We start from the raw sequence: 20,429 nt of genomic DNA, 5'->3' as shown, positions 1-20,429 counted from the left end.
TGTCCTCCCCAAATGAGATTGGAAATGCATTCTTAGATTCTCTCAAAAGTGTTGTCTTTTGCCCTGGGATTTAGCAATCCACAGCATGATTTGCCCAGTGAAGAGGTGCAGTAGGATGTCTCAGTGCTAGTTTTAAGCACAGTGCCTAGGGGCCTGGTTTGTAGATGTAATATAGAATTAAAAATGAAGCAAATATGAAGCAGTCAGCATTTACTTGTAAAAACTGATACAATTTCTCTAGGTTTCATGGAGCAGAACCAATGTAGAATCATTGATTTTTTGTTGTGTAGATTTATCAGAGCAACTTCGACCTGGAAGGACTTGTAAGGTTTTTGTAAGACCTAAAATTGAGTTATAAAAAACCCACTGCTTTGAAACATAGATATTCAGCTGCACGTTTTAAGAGGCAATGTGATAAAGTGCCCTTGTGAAATCTTGAAATGGAATGTATAACATGGAAAGCCCATTGGTTTGCCTCTACTTGGACATTCTATTCTTCAGTTTTCTGCTGTTTTTTATTAACAAGATATTTTACCTGATATCAGCACTAACAAAGTGTGAGTTTAATTCTGTTTGTTTCTTAGATGGCAAATAATGTCATTTTCTTTATTAGGAAAAGAAATATCAGAACTTAATTTCTCAGCTCGCATAACATTTTACATGTGCCAATTTCTATCTATAAATATAAATGTCCTCATGTAATCTAATTTAAGACAAAATCAGTACTTATTTGAAATTGAATGTATTTAGATATTACTAAGCTCAAAGCACAGTTAGCAGATACGAAATACCTTGAAACTTGACTTAGCTAACTCTGGGGAAAGAAAAGGCAGGAGTTCATTGGCATTTCCAGCATCCTGTTACTGCTGTGTGCCATGTCTGAGTCTGCTTCTGTTGCTGCTGTTTGCTGACTTTTCCCTATAGACTCCTGTTGGTAAGGCGCTGCTCCTGGACCTTTCTCTTTTGCTGTTATCGATGTCAGTGGGTATTGATACATTCTCTGGCAGCACACGGGCTATGAGTGCTACCTCTTCAGCTGTTCCAGCTGGGAGGAAAATTCAGCCTAAATGAAGCTTAAAATCTATATAAAGAAATTGTACCACGTTTCAGTTTATAAATAATTTCTGTGCCGTATCCTTTCCATGTTCCTCTCATCCATTTCTTATCCAAAGTGGTGGAATAGCAGTCACGTTGTTTAAAGGCAGTCTTTGAAAGATCCCAGGTTTGCTTGGATTGTTCTCACCTTTCTGCTCTCAGGAAGTACCACATCATCCTCAGCAGATTTTGCGCTAAGGTAAATATTGAATCTTTAGCTCTCAGCTGCTATTGTTAGCTACAGCACTTCAAGATCTCGCTTTTTCTCCTAATGGCCGCTAAACTCAAGGCAGAGTTAAGGGTGGAATGTACCCATTGTATAAGCAAAGCTAACTTGTCCCTGAGATCAGGCACACGTTTCCAGGCAGCCTGTCTTATTCAGATGGTGCTTAATGGGGGCTGTGTCCATAAACAGGGGAATGGAATCTCTTCTTGACAAGCAGCTGTGAATTTGTCCTGTAGTGCTAGCTCCCAGGCAGCAGTGTTTTTAGAAAGGGGAACTGGAGCGAAGTGGATAATCTGAAGGGTTTTAAGCAGTTTTCAGAAGATGAATTGCACATGGAAGTGCTCTGTGTGTGTGTGTGCTGTAGCTCTCAGCACAGCGTTTCAGCAGTCAGCAGCAGCACATTGCTTCCAAGTGTTTTCTGCTGCTCTTCTGTGTGCGTGCCTATCCTTAGTAAGTGAACAAAGGTTACAGAGGGGAGATTCTGTCACGTGAGTGTGTCTTTGTGAAGGGTAAAGGTACTGTGCTGAGGTGGAAAAGGAAGGCTGGTTGTACAGCAGTGAGTGCATGAGTGGGCCTGGCGTGGAGTTCTGTGCTACGTTTGGAGGGCAGAACAGAGGTGATGCTCTTGGGTGAACTAAAGTTAGCGTTGTGCACAGGTTTTTTTGTTTGCTTTATTTTGTTTTTGAAGACAGTGAAGAATGGAAACCATGTGTTTATGTGTATGTGTACTTCAGCTTGGCTCTTTGTGCCTTTGTGAATATCATCTCTTGGTGTCCAGTTGTTGATGTGCTTCTAGAATACTAGTTCAGACATGTCTAGCATTTAGGTAGCATTTAGTTCCAACTTTCTGGCTTGCTGCAGAGGAAAGTACTAGTAAAACCACAGCTATGTCGAAGTGTGCCTTGGAGAAGTATACAGGAACACAGAGTTAAAATCAGTAGGCGGGTTGAACTAGGTGGTCTTTGAGGTGCTGTGATGTTACTGCTGGTTTAGGGGCAGGTGGGTTAGTTGTGGTTGCAGATGCACGACCTGGTCTGAGGGTCCATCTCTGAGCTTTTTCTTTTTCCTACCATCGTAGAACTTTTTTGTTGGTCATTTTTTTGTGGTCCATTTTTGATCATTTGAAGACTTTTCCCATGCAGCCATTAAGCAAAAGTGTCTTTACACTGCTTTTGTCTTAAGTGCTGCTTCTTCAAGCAGATGCTAGGTTTAATTTCTAGGGAATGCCTAACGATCACCATCCATTACACTTGACAGCATTTCCCTGAGGAAAATTCATTTCTTTATGGATGGTTTTACTCCAGGGTGTTTTATTTTGATTGAGTTGAAGCTCAGAAGTTTGGGAGTGCCTGTAGCTCTGAACGGAGTGTGTGAATTCCATTTATCATGTGATCTTGAGAACCTTCTTCCAAAGGAAAGTCTTAGGATCAGTAGTTCCCTTCTGCACCTTGGCTTTTCAGAAAGCTGCTGTCTCCTTCCTGCCAGTTACTCCCAAAATGGCATCATGGAGCTCATTGCTTGATCTGTTCTGCAGTCAGAGGGTGTATGAGCTATTGTGTTAAAAAAATGCAGATCTTCATTTCTTTTCCACCTCTGCTGCTTTAAGTTGCGTTGCAAGCTGCAGGCTTGATAGAACAACATTTTCCTGGAGGCACTAAAATCACAACGGGTGTTCATATGATGCTGTGGACCCCTAAATGCCTGATGTGCCAAAGATAAAAGTACAGCAAGCTGAAGAAACACCTTTGTTCTGTAGGCTAAGAATGTGGGTAGAGGAAAACAATAGGAAGAGATGACATTGACTTGGTAGAGATCTGCTAACCTGCACTGTCATTTGGGTCTGCATCTAAATAGGTAACTATTCTGTTCCTTATCCTACACTCCTGCCTGCATCTCCCTGCTGTAATCAATAGCTTTAAAAAAGAAAAAGAGAAAAAAAATGAGCAAATGTAGTCGACCATTTTAGTCAACTGATCATCCAGTTTTTAACAGAGCCCTGGAAGACCTGAAACTGGAAATAGACCAGGAAATAGGTTATTTTCTTGCTTGGAGCTCCTTAATCAACTTCTGTGTGGCTGAGAAGCTTCATCTCACCTCCTCATAGGGTCACACACATCGTGCTGCTTTCACAGCCATCTCCCAGAGAAGCTCAAGTTTCCCACCATGTCTTCTCTGTTTTTAGCAGGACTGGGTGGTGCGAGCCTCCTGCTCTGGCTGGCAGCTTCTCTTGTATGTAGATGATGTAATTTGTAAGGAAGGTGTGGAATCGCTGCTTCTGTTCATTGAAGGAGGAGTACTCCATCCCTTCCCTGGACAGAACCAGCTATGGGACTTGCTTGTAAGATACACCCAGGTGACAGCCTTGGGCTTTGTCCAGTGTAATTGTTCTTTCTTGCTTCTTTTCCTTTGGATGCAAATATGAAAATTGCAAAGCACAGTTTGTTTAGAACTATGCCAGAATCCTTGTGTCCTTCATGTACAGACAGAAAACTTCTACCACGCAGCTTTTTAATGTTTTGCCTGTGCTGAAATGCTGCAGTATGGCCCTGTGATCATGGAGTTCCATCAGGACAGGACAGATGATTTCTGCTTTAATTCTCATTTGTCTTCAAACTCATGGGAAGCGTTGCTTGAGTTGGAGCAGTCGGGTTGCTGCTGTAGGCAGTGCTGCACCTTGGAGCTGCTGCTGGGAGCAAGGCAGGGAGCAGCACAGGGTAGGGCTGCTGGCAGCTTGCAGCAGGGCCCTTATTGCTGTTGTGGAGGAAATCTGCTCACAAATAAGGGCTGTCCACTCCCTTACTTCATCCCTTTCATTATAATTCAGGCAACATTCATTGCACCCGCACTGAAAACCAGCCAGTGGAGTTTGCTGTAGAGAGACACTCCTGTGTGGGGCCCAGCTCTGAGGATGCATTCTGTGTTGCAGCCACTCCCTGTTCTGAGGCGCTGGGCTGATTCTTGTATTTTATTCAGTCCTTCATACTTGCCATCATCACGCAGCCACACTTCATGCTGCTTCGGAGTGCTGGAGCCATAACATGCTGGCCGCAGTTCTTGCTCCAGGCTGTGTATGGCAGCTCTGCCTTGCTTTGGAGCTATGGCATTGAAATCCCTTTGTCAGACTCTCCCATGCTGTGCTTTGCAGATGTATTTTGCTGATCCCTGTAGCCTAAAGTACCGGGTTGGTATCTTCATATCTCCATTTATCTGTGTGCCTAAGGGCACCCCCACAGACTCATGGGGATCTATGTGGGTACTTAGCATGGGGAGCTGGGGGCTGGATGCAGCCCTGAACCCCATGGCAGGAACAGGGGGCAGGATGGATAAGATTTTGGTTGGATGTTAGGAGGAAGTTCTTTAGAGTCAGAGTGGTGGTGAGGTGATGGCACAGGCTGCCCCGAGAGGTTATGGATGCACCGTCCCTGGAGGTGCTCGAGGCCAGTTTGGATGGGGCCCCAGGCATCCTGGTCTGCTAAACATGGAGGTTGGTGGCCCTGCTTGCTGCAGCGTGGGGTTGGAGCTTCATCATCCTTGAGGTCCCTTCCGACCCAGGCCATTCTGTGATGGGGCACCAGGGCTGTGCTGGGAAATGTGGGTGCTGTTGTGCATGTGTACTTGCAGGTGGCTATGATACTGAGCATAGTTGCAGGTGAGTTTTAAAATGAGTCTGACTTCAGTATAAAAATAATGGATGTTTAGGAGTCTGATTTTATTTATTGTCTATTGGACAAAAGCTCTGCCAAGCCGCGGCATGTAGTTAACGCCTGGAAATGGTTAACTTCGTTATACGGAGACTCGTACACCATTAGGCGAAAGTCAGGTGTAGGTGACTGATGTTTCTGGTTGGTCTGTGCGGCCACTTCCTCGGACCGCCGGTCCCGGTTCCCACGCGTGGCTTTTCAGCCGCGTCCTCGTCCGTCCATCCTCGCCGCCGTTCCCCCGCTGCGCTGCGGGGGGCGCCGCTGCCCCGAGCCGCCCGGGCGCCGCAGCGCCGGCCCGGAGGAGGGGAGGGGCGGCTCAGGTGCGAGCGGCGCTGGCGGGGGAGCGGAGCGGCGGCGGCCGCAGCCGCAGCACGGCGAGTAGGAGAGCGCGGGCGGGCGGCGGCTGGCGAGGATGCGCGGAGGGGAGGCAGCTCTCCTCATTGCCGTAACAAAGAAGCGGAGGAAAAAGTAGTGGTTCTGTGCGCGCTGTGCCGCTCGTAGACCGAGGGAATAGCCGGCGGTATTTCTGGGGCGTTCTGAAAGCCGAAGGACTTTTTCTGTGCGGCGTGGGGATGCGCGGCAGGAAATTAACTCCGACGGGAATGGTTTCTCTCAAAGTGCTGCGACAGGATTGGAGAAAATGTTTCTTTTCTGGCAGCTGAAATCCCTCCTGCGGACGCAGCGAGGGCTGCCGAACGCACCGGGGACTTTTGCAGACACTTAAAGCAGATGCCAGCGTTAATACCGGAATGACCTTGGGATCGGTGTGTGTGGATCCCTCACTTCCCCCCGCCGGGCTCCAGAACTCTCGGATAAAGGCAGTTGTGGCATTTCTGGGGCCTTTCGGAAACCACGAGTGTGTACAATTAATTTACCTGCCTAACGATTCCGGAACTGATCGAGCATTTACTTCAAACTGAACGCAGATGCTTTCTCTTAATGTTTGATTTCTCCCCAACTGCGAATACAATGAGCAAGGTAACGTCCTGCAATTAGAAGAACGATTATTTTTAAGCAGTTATTTATCACGCTGATTACCCATAAATGTAAGAGCCCTGAAACCACATAGAAGATGAAGCGAAACAGCAGGATAATGGAGTAGTAAACAATGGCAGCCTTTCTGGTCAAATCAGCATTTCGTTAGCATCGCAGCAGAATGCAGATGGAAGTTTCTGTCGCTGTGCTGTGGGGGTTTGTGAAATGATTCAGGTGTTGCTACAGAGGTGAGCTGTGCCATGGCTGTACCCGTGAACTCCCGAGTGCTGAGCTCTGCTATGGCAGAGCTTCCAAAGATGATGATTTTTAAATTGCTGTTGCCGAAATAAGAATTCAAGAAGATTTATTTTTGTCTGTGTGGACCTTGAGGTTTGCTTCTGGCATTGATCATTGTAACAGACGGTAACTGCTTTAAAGGGATCGTGAATACTGACCCAAGTCTCCAAAGCCTATTCTTAAAGCATTTTGGTCTTTACGTGAATAGACGCAATCTTCCTCGTTGTATGTGAGATGTATGCTTGCTTCCTGGGCAGTCAGAGGACAAACCTGCCTTGTCCCCCGCCCGCCTCCCTCCAAATAAAATTCATTATTCATACCCAAACGGTGGTGAGTCTGTTGGAATTAACCTTGACAAAAGTGTTTTCCTTACCTTCCTAACAAATAGCATGGGTAAGACGGAGTGCCATCTCCCAGACGGAGCCAGAAAAGGCAGCGTTAGACGATGAACTTTTTCCTTTACTCTCGAGTCACTCTGATTTAAACTGAGATGTTAAAGGATGACCTCTAGCACCTGCTGGTCCAGGAACCCTGAGCTGTGCCAAGGTTCCTCCTTCCCTCCCTCCTCTCACCCTGCTGTGTTCCAAAGTCAATGACTTTCTCAGGAAAATAAAAGTCAGAGATTTCCCCCCCCCCCTCCCTCCCCCTTCTCACCCTGGGGAATGAAGGTGGCTCTTTGGTTTTTCTTTCCCTATTTCATGGTACCTGCTTGCTTTAGAAGTGCCTTGTGTTTGCTAAGGTTTGGTCAAGAGCACTGAAGCAGCTGATCAGTGGCCTTTCTCTTTCTGGCCTTTTTTTTTTTTTTGCTTCTTTTTTTTTTTTTTTTTTCTTTTTTTTCTTTTTTTCTTTTTTTTTTTTTTCCTTCTTCCTTTCTTTCTTTCCTTAAAGCTTAAGGTGTGCCAGAGGTGATGCGCTGATGCTGAGGAGCATCAACTACTATGCGACTGTAGAACCCTCCCAACTGTAAGTGCTGGCAGCAGCTGCAGGAGAGACCGTGGGATGCTGGAGCAGTCCGGCTGCTGCTGAGTGGGTCGCCCGCCTGCTGCCTCCAGTCACAGTGATCCCACCACAAAACATGAACCGGTCGCGATGGGTTGAATGGAGGACTCTGAATATGAGCAGTAGCGTGGTGAACCTGTCTGAGCACCTCTCCTGCCCTCTGGGATTTGGTCACTACAACGCAGTCGACATCTGTATCCTTGAGACAGTCGTTATTGTCCTGCTCACCTTTCTGATTATCGCGGGTAACCTGACTGTTATCTTCGTTTTCCACTGCGCCCCGCTTCTGCACCATTACACCACCAGCTATTTCATTCAGACCATGGCCTACGCAGACCTTTTTGTTGGAGTTAGCTGCTTGGTCCCCACGCTGTCCCTGCTACAATATTCAACAGGTGTCCATGAGTCCCTGACGTGCCAAGTTTTTGGATACATCATCTCCGTGCTAAAAAGCGTGTCTATGGCATGTCTGGCTTGCATCAGCGTGGATCGCTATCTTGCTATAACAAAGCCTCTCTCCTATAATCAACTGGTCACACCTTGTCGCTTGAGAATCTGCATCATTTTGATCTGGATATACTCCTGCCTGATCTTCTTGCCTTCCTTTTTCGGCTGGGGAAAACCTGGTTACCACGGAGATATTTTTGAGTGGTGTGCTACCTCCTGGCTAACGAATGCCTACTTCACTGGCTTTATCGTCTGCTTACTGTACGCTCCTGCTGCCTTTGTCATATGTTTCACGTACTTCCACATCTTTAAGATTTGCCGGCAGCACACCAAAGAGATCAACGATCGTAGGGCTCGCTTTCCCAGCCACGAAGTGGATGCTGCTGGGGAGACGGGGCACAGCCCTGACCGCCGCTATGCCATGGTGTTGTTTCGGATCACCAGTGTGTTCTACATGCTCTGGCTCCCCTATATCATATACTTTCTGCTGGAGAGCTCTAGGGTGTTGGAGAACCCCGCGCTTTCCTTCTTAACGACGTGGCTTGCTATAAGCAATAGTTTCTGCAACTGTGTGATCTATAGCCTCTCCAACAGTGTTTTCAGGCTGGGACTACGGAGACTGTCAGAGACCATGTGTTCATCTTGCACGTGTTTAAAGGACAGGGATGTACAGGACCCTAAACCAAGGAAACGGGCTAATTCCTGCTCCATTTAAAGAACACTGCTGTGTGCCATCAAACGTGGAGCTGTGATAGTGTTTGCTGTATCTGGGAACTTACCAGAGGAGAAATGTTTACTTGAATGGTTTGCTATGCTGTTAAGAGTTGAAAAGTGCTTTTGGGAAAGGAAAAGGCTGCTGTAGGAGGGGTCACTGGACTCTGACTGTAGCTCTGAAACTGTGAGCACAGCTATTCATCAGAGACAGTGGAGAAAGTCAGAACTTAAATCTTCCAAAGGGCAGGATGCAGCTCCTGCATGGCAGGAGGGTCCTCACAAAATAAACGAGTTAGTTACTACCTTCTCTTTTGCCCTTGTAGAAAAGTTGTCTTACTATCTTTGTGTCAGAACATACTGTAGCCTTCTGAATTTAAATATATTTACGAGGAAGCAATCAACTACACAGTAAGTGGCTATCCATAAATTATATTCCTGAGGACTTGCAGTAGATGTTGCAGATCAATAACCAGCTCTGTCTCTGCTCACACCTGGTACCATTTTCAGTTACACAAACAACCTGCAGTGCATACAACCTACGCAGGGTGTGATGCTTTTGGATAAAATGGCACATTCTGCTATAGCTGTCGCCAAACCTCCCCCTTTCAGTTCCTTTTATTTCCTTGCCGGCCCCCTCCATCCTGTGCATCTTTAGGTCCTGTTGTGTTGCAGGGGTTTAGTTTGGGGGCCTATGAGGTAAGCTGAGGAAGTGCAGCTGCCTGCCTGTAAGGACTTACTTCTTCTGTCTTTCATTCTTGCGATCCTGTTAAAGTAGCACACCGTGTTGATGTAGTGTCCTTTAGGGTGTACTAAAGCTTTTCCTTTATTGTCTACACAAATAATCCTAACGCAGATATGGTAATGGCGCACAGCAGTGTGCATCACTGCTTAGAAAATTAAAAGTAAATAACAAAACCTTTCCTTTTGGAAGTCTAGCTTACTGTTGTAGCTGCCAATCCTCTGTGTGAACCTAGCTTGCACATACTGTATTCTTTTCAGATATTTTTTTAAAGAGAAAATGTAAGCTGTGGTCTGTGCCTGATGTTTTTCTAGCACGTGGGGTAGGTCAGTGCTACAGGAATAAAACACTGTACTCGTTTTCAGAGAAATACTTGTTGAATAGATGTTTGCCAGACAGATGCTCTCGGAGAAGGTGAACAAGACATTTGGGTATCAAACACAGGCAAATGAGCTTCGCTATTTCCTTTTGTAGTGAACTGACTTTCAGGTCCACTGATTAAATCTTTTTTTATTTCGCAAGGGTGCAAAAATGTTGGGTTTGTGAAATAAATTGCCAGGGGTTCAGATGCATGCAGGTTGATGAAACTCCTAAATTATTATTTTGAACCAAATGTCATTTTCTTAGATGGCTATTGGCTTTTAAAAAAGGCCCGACTATTGGTGCCTTTCTAGCACTGCACTATTATTCCTTCTTTCACCAAAACGCATATGTGAAGATCGTGCCTATTACTTTTTGTAATGGAAGCTAACCACGTTTGCACACTTGTGGTTTGACTCTAGATCTCCCGTACTGATGTGCTCTCTGTTTTGTGGAGGTGGTTCTGAACCCCTGTACGTTTTTAAACCTGTAAGAAAGACGAAACGATGGAATAAAATAGTACTATGTATATCAAATCCAGCCTGACTGTAGTTCCCTGATGTTATGCTCTCTTCTCTGTGCAAGTTCTTCTGGGTTCCAGCGACCTTCTGAAGGACTTTGGAATTGCCTGTTTAAAATCCCGAACTAAGACTGCCTGCTTTCTGTCTTCAGTGTTTGTATGCTGGTTTCTATCATCACACAGCCTTTAAAGCAGATTGAAATATGACTTGAAACATTCCTCTAGCTAAACTGAGCTGTCGCTGACGATGAGCCCTGACAGATACTGTGGAGAACCGAGTAGAGTTCTTTGCACGTATTCACGTCAGTGGCAACGTGTATATTGCCTTCTTTAGAGAAGATGCTGTTTATTTCAGAAGGCTCTTCTTAGCGGCTCCAGAAGGTTGTTCAACCCTGTCTCATCTCAAAAACCAGACCTGTATGTGTGTTCTCTGTAGTGATGTAGTTAGTTTCCTGCCTAGTTAGGTTGTCGGTGCACAGGACTCGGCCAGCAAGCAATGCCTCATTCCTCCCAGCTTGTGTGGTTGGCTTCAACCTAATGAAGTAGTTCTGCATTTGTGCTTAGGGCTTTGTTGGCATTTCCTGTAACAGGTTTTGGTGTGACCTTTGGAAGTCCAAGGAGAGTTCTAGGAAATCCTTGTAGCCGACCAAACCTTTTATTAGAAAGAAGAAACCCAACTTGAAGGCACCAGATGCGTATTTGTGTGGTGCTGTAGCTTCAAATGTGTCGAGATACACAAGCTAGCTCATTTGTATCAGTAGTGCCTTAGCTGAACCCTGCTTGTGCAGCCCCATAGGATTGGTGCAGCAGCCTGTGGGGCAGGCAGAAATACCTCCCTCCCGTGTGTCAGGCTGGCACGTGGCACTTTCCTGGGCCCTCAGGCTGATGTTGAAGGGACAGAATCTGGGAGAAATCCCCTACCCTGCATATGAATTGTAGGTACCCAGGTTCCCTGCTTTATTTTTCTTTCAACATCAATCTAACACCGGTGCAAGAGCGCTGACTTGCATATCTGAAGCCAGAATTTCACTCACTCTGAGATCACGCTTCAGCCTGTTCTGTATAAACCTGGAGTGTACCGAATTATCCCCAGCTGAGTTCAACCCTGTGTTTCCTGGTGCTGTTCCCTGGATGACAGAATGTGACGTGGTGGTCAGTCACGTGAACTTGTCAATTTAGTAAGAGTGTTTCATTATTTTTTTTTGCAGCGCTTTTTAAACTCATGATTTCAAATGTTATCTAAGGGAGGTTTGTTGCTGTTTTACTAATGCTGTCTGAGGACTCCAGCTGGTGCTGAATTCTCTTTCAGAAATGATGAGGCTGGATGTTTTGGTGGGTTTAAAAGAAGTCCAGTAGAAATTTCAATCTCCTGACCTGTGATTTTCAGTCTGTCTTTATTATATAAAGTTTCATCATCTTGTATTTAACAGCAAGAAAACCCCAATCATGCAATGGCAGCCAAAGTGCAACCAGGAAAGCTACTTTCTCTTCACCAAGCACCACGTGCTCCTTTATTTCCTGAAACACCCAGATGATTTCCTCGTAAAGCATTCCTTACAGGGAAAGAAAACTGGTCACAAAAAGCATAAGGTGTTGTTTTGAACGTTTTCTTACTGATTTTCTCATAGTAAGATGTATTTTTTTTCCCCACTTCTGCTTACAAACACATCTTGTGATTGTACTTGGTAAAGCACGAGGCGTCATGCTAGGTTTATTTTTGGGCAGAATCTTTGTGTGTCCTCTGCCGAACAGTTCACTGTTCTTTAATGAGCCGCCTTTCGTGGTACAGTTTATGAAGACCTTTTAAAAACAGCATTTATTTTGTAATTAGAAATATTTTACTGCGTTAGTATTTGTCAACTGAATATCTGTAGCTGTGCTTTGTTTTCACCCTCAGTGAAGCTGCTAAAAACTGCTTTTTTTTTTTTTGGTGAAGGGATATGCCAGCCAATATTAGAAACTGGCTGTTGAGAGTCAAGGATCGACGCAATGATTTGCAGTTTCATTAGCTTATTATTCTGCAGAAGGAGTTTCAATACAAACAAAAGATAGTTGCTGCAATGGGATATCAAGTTGATGGGGAATTAATTAGTTTGTATACTATCCCATGGCTGGTTCTCAACATGGAGCTCTTTCATCTTTCCATATTACGTATTGATTCTGTGATACAATTGTGGCCCAGCCTATGGGCTATGGATTTTTGTGCTGCCATTTGAATGTCTGTGTCTCTGCCTCGGGGTGCTGCTGCAGTGGGGTGAAGCCTTTGCCAGCAGCAGCTCGGCAGTGATGTGCCCAGCCTGGAGCTGCCTTTGCAGGGAGGAATGTGCCAAAATACAAAGCTCTGCTGACAGACTCCTTTCTCTGTTTGATAGAAGGAAAATCCTTCCAGAAAACACGAGTGGGGCTCCACGGGCCTGAGGTGCTAAAAGGGCAGTGCACAAGCAGAGAAGAGGCTGCTGAGGGCACTCTTTCTCAGCAGAGCCTCAAGGAAACTCTTGTGAATCACTCATCTCACTTTCACATCCACCATTTCTCTGGTCTTTTCCTTTATTGAAGTACTGCGAAGGACAGGGCAAGTAGAAGGAGGCCCTTGTGCTTTCAGATGTGCTGACAGCAGGCTGGGAAATGCTATTTGAGGCCGTAAAAATGCCTGTAAATCTTTGGGATTTTATCACTGCTTTACCCTGTCTGCTGCCTGACCCTCCTGAGAAGAACATGGCAGAAATGCTGCGGGTGTTTTGTGCTCATCACCCTGCAGCTCGCTGTGAGCAAAGCACAGATGATTCTGATTGAAAGGAAACTTGTATACATGCAGTGATTGCCAGGGAAAGAGGTTTTACATCTTGTATGTGCCATTCGTCCTGGCCCGTGGTTTCAGTTTTATGAGCAGCAATATTAGAAAAAGGAACAAGCTGAAGTTTTTGAGGAGGATCAGAGATGTCAGCATTAATCACATCGAGGGCATTTCTGCGTCTTGATGATAATTGCCTTTTGTTTCTTCCTTTTCTTGGCGTGGAATACATCTGCCTATTGTCTTGTTTTTCTTCTGTAAATTATTTGAATAAGCTTAAATGCTTCACGGATGAAATCCAGGTAATGAAATACTTACATGACAAATAAGATAGTGACTTGGGAAAGTATGATGGAGTGACAGAGAGGCAACAAGGTGCATCGCTCATAGAGCATGCAGGTACTTCACATTTCCCGTGCTTGAGGTAGGAGTCTTTGAATACCTGCATCCAGTGAAGGTTTCTGCCCTTGAATGATCTCTCAAGTGTTATTTATACTTGGGCATGTATTATTTAAAAGCTGTTCTTGTGTGACGTTTAAATTTATAATTGTAAATGGACAAATGATGTTTCCAGCGCTGAAGCTGATCCGTTCTGACCTCTGCAAGAGGTCTGCTGCAGCCCCAGGCTCTGAACGCTTATTAACTGGTGGCAGCACGCAGCTTCTCGTTAGCAGCTCTGCTGGGGCAGTGGGGCTGGAGCTGCTGGGGCCTCGGCTGGGCACTTCTGGTATGCTGTGTAGGGCAGCCAGCCTGGGGCTTTGGGGACCAGGTGCTGCTTAATGCTGTTGTGGTACTGGATGTCTGTGCTCGTACCTGTGCTGAAATGGCGAGCATCAAATCTAAGGCATTTGTGTCCTTTTGCAAGATATATTCCCCTCTCTTTCCTATCCCTGTAGATCCTTTTCAGTGCAGCGTGCCATTTAAATCTCTGATTCATGCTCACTGACTAAACCTGGGGCGGTTTAAATTGTTCCAGCAACAGGATGAAGCAGGGCCCTGCTTTGCCTCCTTTCCCTCAGCTATTCTGGACTCCTCTGTCACCCCACCCTGCTCCCTGAGAACTGAAGGGCTCCTGTTGGACTGGGCTGCATGAAGGTGATCTGCCCCAAAAGCAGCAGGACAGGCTGCTGAAGGCAGCAATACTTTCTCTGTCTTCAGTAAGGCTTTTGTAGGAGGCTGTGGATTAGAATCTTTAATGGCAAGCAGTAAGTTAAAAATAAACATTTGAAGGAGAAATCTGTGTGATGAGAGTAATGAATTGTTAGGTCAAGAGCAGATTGGTCTCCTTTCCACCTGTACCCTCAGTGGGGGAACAGGATCATGAAATAATCACGTTATAACCAGGTGGATTTTTGGCTCTCCAGTTTCTATGATTGCTCACGCAGCTTGTATGTATACACATACGTATATACTTTAAGATTGTAAACAGTCATATAACAGCAGGTTTCAGTGGGAGCTTTCTCTTCATTTCAAGGGCTTTGAGGACTGCTTTGTGGCTGGAGTCAGATAAGTACAGTCTGTGCTGAAACAACCAAAGCCAAACCAGCAAGCAGGCTGTCAGGGAAAGGCCTTAACCCCACGCTGCTGTCTTTGAAATACTGGCTACTTAATGTTTTCCAGGCAATAACTTGGAGTGGTTTATGAAGATGACATAAAACGTTAAGAAAATCCAATAAATGCAAATGCAATTCCATGCTATCGTGACAGCGTTACCTTTAAGATCTTTAGTTTTTCTACTCAGGACTTAAGGAGGCCGTACTTTCTGGTATCTAGCACCTCAGGAAGCAGCAGTTAATTAGTATCATTTGCTGACTCTGCTTTAATTTCTGTGCTTGATCTCTGGCTTTTTAAAATTTTATTTGAATATGAATTTTAAATTCAAGTTTGCTGATACTTTGATATGTTCTTCACTTCTGTAACAGCCTTTATGAGGATATAAGAGGGGTCGTATCCTTCAAAGGAGCTGTGTCTAGCCCTGGGTCTACTTAGGATGCATCCTGTGGTATCAAAACAAACGTGCTGCTAAACCTTTTTTTACTAGAATTTGTGTGTTTTGGCAGCAAGCCTCAGGCACAGGTGCCAGATCCTCACAGCTTTTTCTTTTGGGCTGAAGTATGATGTGTCACTGCTTTTATTTGTAAATTTAAGATAAAGAAACTGTTTTGGTGGTGAGTTAGCATTTTGGATGACTTTATGGAGATACTTTCTCTTCTTTATGTTTCCTTCAATTTTGCTGAGAGTATACGAGGGTAATTGCTGAAGTGCAGCTGGAGGTTTTCCTCATGCATTCCTTGCTTCTGAGTTACCTCTGCCTGAGAAGCACTTCTGGGGGGACAGCATGGTTGTGATGGTTGGGCATTGGTACAGTTGTGCTTGGTGGTCATCTGATTGGATGAATCTGCTGCATTAAGTGATGCTTGTTATTTTAAAAATAAAACTCACAACGAAGTGCTCTTGTGATGCTCATTTTGTCTGTGTTAGAAAAAATAGATTTAGAGCAAGCCAAAAAATGTTCGATGTTGGTAAAAAGAGATTTGGAATGCCACGTAGGTGAGGAATATCTGTTTGTGATTTATTTGGGGTATGATTTAAATTTGAAAAGGCAGATGAGATTCAAGAGAGAAATGTAATAATTGATCCTGTAGAAAAACAGCCCTGACTTCAGCTGGCCATGGAACAAATGGTGTCTGTTTCCTATCAAGAAGAGGTTCTGGGTTACTGAAAGAAGTATTAGGGAAGTTTTAGTTTAATAAACAACAGCTGATCCAAAAGATGTGAGACATTTGTAGTTACAAAAAGGAAAGAAAACTGTTAGCATCAGTACCGTCAGTATCAGGTTTCTGATTCAAACAGTGTAGTTATAGATCTCTTTGACAATTAAACTACTGACTGTTAGATTATGAAGTGTTAACTGAGTGCCTGTGCTCTATATCTCATCTGCACTCTTCTGGGCTAGTTTATTTGCATGAGATCAGCCAGGCAGGGGCAACCATCCATGGCTGTCCTTTTCTGCCCGGTTCTTTGTTGGCCATCTTGGAGCAGCCAAGCATCATCACCATTGGAGCTGCTGTTGTGGTGGAAGAGGAATTAATCGTGTGGAGGAGAGGAGTTAGCTGATACTGTGCCAAGACTGAAAATCAGAAAGATGAGAGGAGTGTAACTTTGAATTGCAAAAGAGAAGTGTGTGTTTGAAGAGATCTGTTGTTTGCTTTCAACCTCCAGCTTAGCTAAAGCATTCTGAAACCAAATTAACCCTGCTGGTATTTTCACCCGCGAAGTGCCCTGAGCAGGAAATGAAGATGTTTCCTGTCATCCCTTCAGTGCCAAGGCTCATTCCATGTGAACTCCCTCCTTCCCAGGGGAGTACCATGGGAGCTGGGCCTGGTGTTTTCCAGAGCCACCCCACTGTAGACATCTTCAACATTTTGACATAGCGATTGGAATCTTTTCTGCTCTGAGATTCATGAGCTTTCAGAGGCTCTGCTGTTGGCTGCACCTCTATGAGCACTGGCTCATCAATGACAAGATAGGTGTTGACAGCATCATTCCACTGAATGGACTCTTCAAGTCTTTGATGGACACACCGAGGGCTGGGCAGTTGTTGGCTTTGTTGTCACGTTCCTTGGATGAAATATCCAAGGCTGCCTCTTTGGGTGCCACCCTGACCATCCAGCTGCTGTACAGGCATCAAGGCAGCATTCACTGGAGGGGAGGACGCAGTGGCCTCTGGGGCCTCAGGCAGGAGCATGGACCAGTGATGTTTGTGCAGGAGATGGTGACCTCTTGGTTTCCTTGTTCTCCATCTGGACGAGTTAGGCACCCATGTTGCAGAGCAGCTGGGCTGCGTGTTGCCTGGTGCCAATGGAACCCAACTGGCATGGCCTGGGTTCCATCTCCCAGCATCCTACATGTCGTGGTGGTGACTTCCCTACACAGTGGCCTAGATGTTATAGGCAGTCCACTACAAAAAAGGCTTCTAACCCTATCTAAATAACATTTTTTAATGTAGAAATGACAGAATAATGTAGTAGTGAAGCTAACAGCCTGATCCCATGGTGAGCAAGGCCTTGATGGACCATGGTAAGGTTAGAGTGTGGCAGTGTTGTTCCACCTGTAGTCACCAACATGTCATTGTTTGTTTTTTGGAATAACACGTTATTCATTCAAAAATCCAGCATCCAAACTAGACTTCTGTGGAACTGGGGCTGATATATTTAATGGGGTTGGAAACAGCATCTAGCTTGCCCTGCCTGTCAGCGTATCTCCACAACTGGGTTTTCTCACCAGCTTTTTGTAGAGAACTTTCATCCCACCCCTTTCACTCTGCAATTGGAGACAGTATGTGTGGTTTGCCATGTATGTAACACATTCACATTTTCTTTAAAACCAGCATCAGTCTTAAGTGTTCTGTGAATAAAACTGGTGTTTAAGGTACATTTGTGTTTTTAATTTGCTAAGTTCCATATATGAGTGTTAGTCCCTTTAGCAGTTTCTAAAGCTGTCAGCTTGTTACAATTATTAATTACAGATATTTTGGTCTAATTTTTCATTCCTTCTGCAAGCAGAATTCCTGTTGACTTTGGGAGAATCTTGGAATACTAAGGAGCTTGTGCTCAGTTCTCTCTATTTAAGTTACCAGTAATATGGAGAGCCCTGGACTTGTGATTTTTAGGCAACTACACGACATGACTCATGTCTAGCTCCATTACAGTAGAGACAAATGCATCAGCAGCATTACTAATGAGAACAGAAGACTTGCATAATAAAAGTGTGCATCTGTGTGTGTGCGCTGAACTGAAAACATAATGTTAAAGTATGGTCAGAAAAGTCACGTTTCTCTCTCTGTGAAGTAGAATGCTTATTTTATACGCTATGCTTTTTTTTTTTTAAACATTATTTTATAAGTTTATTGAGAAACTTAAAAAATATGGTTATTTCAGTAAAAACATAAGAATGTAACTCTGGAAAGTAATTATATTAGAATGTTTATTAGAATGTCTGAATTCCAAATAGACTGGCGATGTTTCGTTATAGATTTGCTGAACCCTTGTGTCCCAACCTATTCTGCATCTACTGCATCACTCTTATTTTGTCATTTAACAGCATTTCCTGTTTTTACTTGAAGTGGAGTAAGATTGCATGAACATAAAAGGCATCATATAGCAAATTAATTCGTTCAAGATTGTATCTTATTTTTCATTACTGCCATCTGATACTGTCTCTGTTGACTGATGGAATATTTGAACATTCAAAAATAGAGCTGAAATCTGAAACCTGGGAGTGAATGTACTCTTTTTTTAATGGAAAAATAATTCTGTTTCATATACAAGGCTGTGATCTTGTCTCTCTATTTGTATTTTTAGCATTGTGTAGGTTTCTTGTTAGACATTTAACATGATTCCTTGAGTCCTGTGACAAGAAGCCTTCTTGCAGCCTCTGAGAGCTTTCTGCATAACAGAAGATTGGTGGTCATGCTTCAGGTTATTATTTGTGCCTTCTTTGTTGTCTGCAAGAAAATAAGCTCATGTGTATAAATCAAGCTCAGGTTATGTTTGTGCTTTCTCTTGGTTCAGCCTTGTCTTGTCTTTCTGCTCCATTGCAGCAGCATCTCTGGCTGTACTTGAGTTGACCTGCTTTCTTATTAATCATTTTACTTCAAAATTAGGGCAGTATTAGCATACATTGTGTTACTTTTATATTTGATTGTTCTTGGGGTTCCATGAATTCACAGTTAAGATTTAGAGCCTGAATTTAATAATTGATGCCAGTAGATTTGTATCCTGTCTTGCTAACCATCGCTTATGTTTAAAGTAATTGTAATGTTCACAATTAGATGACGTAGTGTTAAATTTGGACCTGATTCTTTCTGTCTCCTAATACATTAGTGGTTTTGGTAACCAGCTTGGTTCTGAACTTGCTTTCAACAGTGACTGGAAAAAATTCTTTTCTTGTTTTTATTTTGGTCTTGTTTTTGGAGGCTCAGAGCCTGATCAGGTATGTAGATATAGGCTGTAAAATGGACAACCTTCGGTTCGCACTTGTTTTGTTATTAGTACTGAATTCAGAGGAGGTAAAGGGCATGGAGGGCTGCATGCGAGTTTGTGCTGAGCTCTTTTTCACTCTGCCTTCTGCAGTTCTGCCTCTTAAGATTTGAGACCTAGTGCTCATCCCAGACTCCAAGAAGGAACAGTAGGAGGTGGAATGTTTTCAGGCCATGTGGACCTGTGAGATAAATGATCCTGGAGAACGCTTAGGAGTGTGCGCGCTGAATGTTGTATCAGCAAGGCAGAACCTGTGTGTTATGTTTGAGATGTGGTCCTGGATCACAGAACCAGCCTGAGGACACTGAATTTCTACTTTTTGTTTGGGTGAAGCCTTGTGCATAGGGCTGCTGTTTAGGCTAATGTAAAACGGGAGGCTGAGGAAGGATGTCCTTCTCCCACTGCACCACACACAGAGAGCCCATCTGGGCACAGGCAGGGCTCCAGGGAGGGCTTGGAGCAGGGCCAGGAGGTGCTGCAGGATCCTGGAAGCAAACACAGCAGATAGGACTGAGTGAAGCCTCTCAGCACCGGTGATGCTTTTGGTGACTGGAGGATTGTCAAATATTGGCTTCTGGAGCGATGCTCTTCTTATGCGTTTGATTAGTTAATTGATTTCTTCCCATAGGACTCAGCAAGAGAGACAAGAGAAGCTTTCGCAGCCATCCTTACCTATCTTCATTCTGATTTCCCACATTTTGTCATTTTTTGTTTTCTTTGAAAAGTCATTTTCTCAGACCTTAGAAGTGGTCGATGACTTAGGAAAACAAGAACCAGTTCTCTGTTCCTTTCCTGGTGTGTAGCTTCTCTAATGGTTATTAAGCAGCACTTCCGGAGGCAAAAATTGCATCACATAGCTTGGAGTGCTTTATGTATTGTGGTATCTTTTTGGAAGGACATAACAGAAAGTGGTCAAACTGCACTTTGAATTCTGAGGCTTTAAAGTTAAGTTTCAGAAGACGCATTTGGGCTTACTAAGCAGACCTGGCCTGATTTATCATGTCTTGTGAGCAACCTGGGTACTTTCAGTCTGTTCCAGCAAATGATGCTCCAAGAAGAATCTGCGTTGTGTTGTTCTGAGAACGTGGTGAATGGCAGCAGCATGGCTGGTGGTGAAGAGCTGGTGTAACTAAGCAGACAGAATGCTTCCTGAGACTGTGTCTGAGTGCTTCCTGCTGGCTGCAAGGGCAACAGAACCCAGCAGAGTCATAGTGTGCCAGCATACATGTTGTTCAACACTTGGGTGAGATCAGAAAGGGTCAGAAAAGTTAAATGGCCTTTCTGAGTATGGATATTGGTATCAAATATTTTTATATTACTTCTTCCAGTTTAAATTGGGAACTGGAAGTCTCTGGGGCAAAAGCAATTAATACTTAATGAAGAGAAGTTGCAAAGCAAGTACGTTTTTGTTGATCAAAACATCTCAAGGACATTCAAAGTTGTAATCGAAATTGGGAGCATTTTCAACTGGGATGAAAATGTGTGGAAAAAAGAAATCAAATGAAACAAAGACTTGTTGCAAGC

General features: G+C 44.2%; 2 protein-coding genes across 4 annotated transcripts in view; both read left to right on the top strand.

Annotated features, from left to right (window-relative positions):
• The window catches only part of RABGAP1L (RAB GTPase activating protein 1 like), a 178,231-nt gene that overhangs the window by 54,122 nt on the left and 103,680 nt on the right, over positions 1-20,429 (top strand). The gene's annotated exons all lie outside the window — the stretch shown is intronic.
• On the top strand, positions 5,363-11,439 carry GPR52 (G protein-coupled receptor 52). Of its 2 annotated transcripts, none has more exons than XM_072343316.1 (2): positions 5,363-6,624; positions 7,183-11,439. In XM_072343316.1, exon 2 carries the CDS (start codon positions 7,370-7,372, stop codon positions 8,453-8,455), a length of 1,086 nt encoding a protein of 361 aa, XP_072199417.1. In that variant the 5' UTR covers positions 5,363-6,624; positions 7,183-7,369; the 3' UTR covers positions 8,456-11,439. The 2 variants fall into 2 exon arrangements, with proteins under 2 accessions (XP_072199417.1, XP_072199418.1); XM_072343317.1 differs by having other exon boundaries at positions 5,391-6,245.

Source organism: Excalfactoria chinensis, chromosome 8 (assembly GCF_039878825.1).
Source record: "Excalfactoria chinensis isolate bCotChi1 chromosome 8, bCotChi1.hap2, whole genome shotgun sequence".
Taxonomy (NCBI): Eukaryota; Metazoa; Chordata; class Aves; order Galliformes; family Phasianidae; genus Excalfactoria; species Excalfactoria chinensis.
Note: the sequence above shows the minus strand (reverse complement) of the source record. Positions and strands in the feature narration are given on the sequence as shown.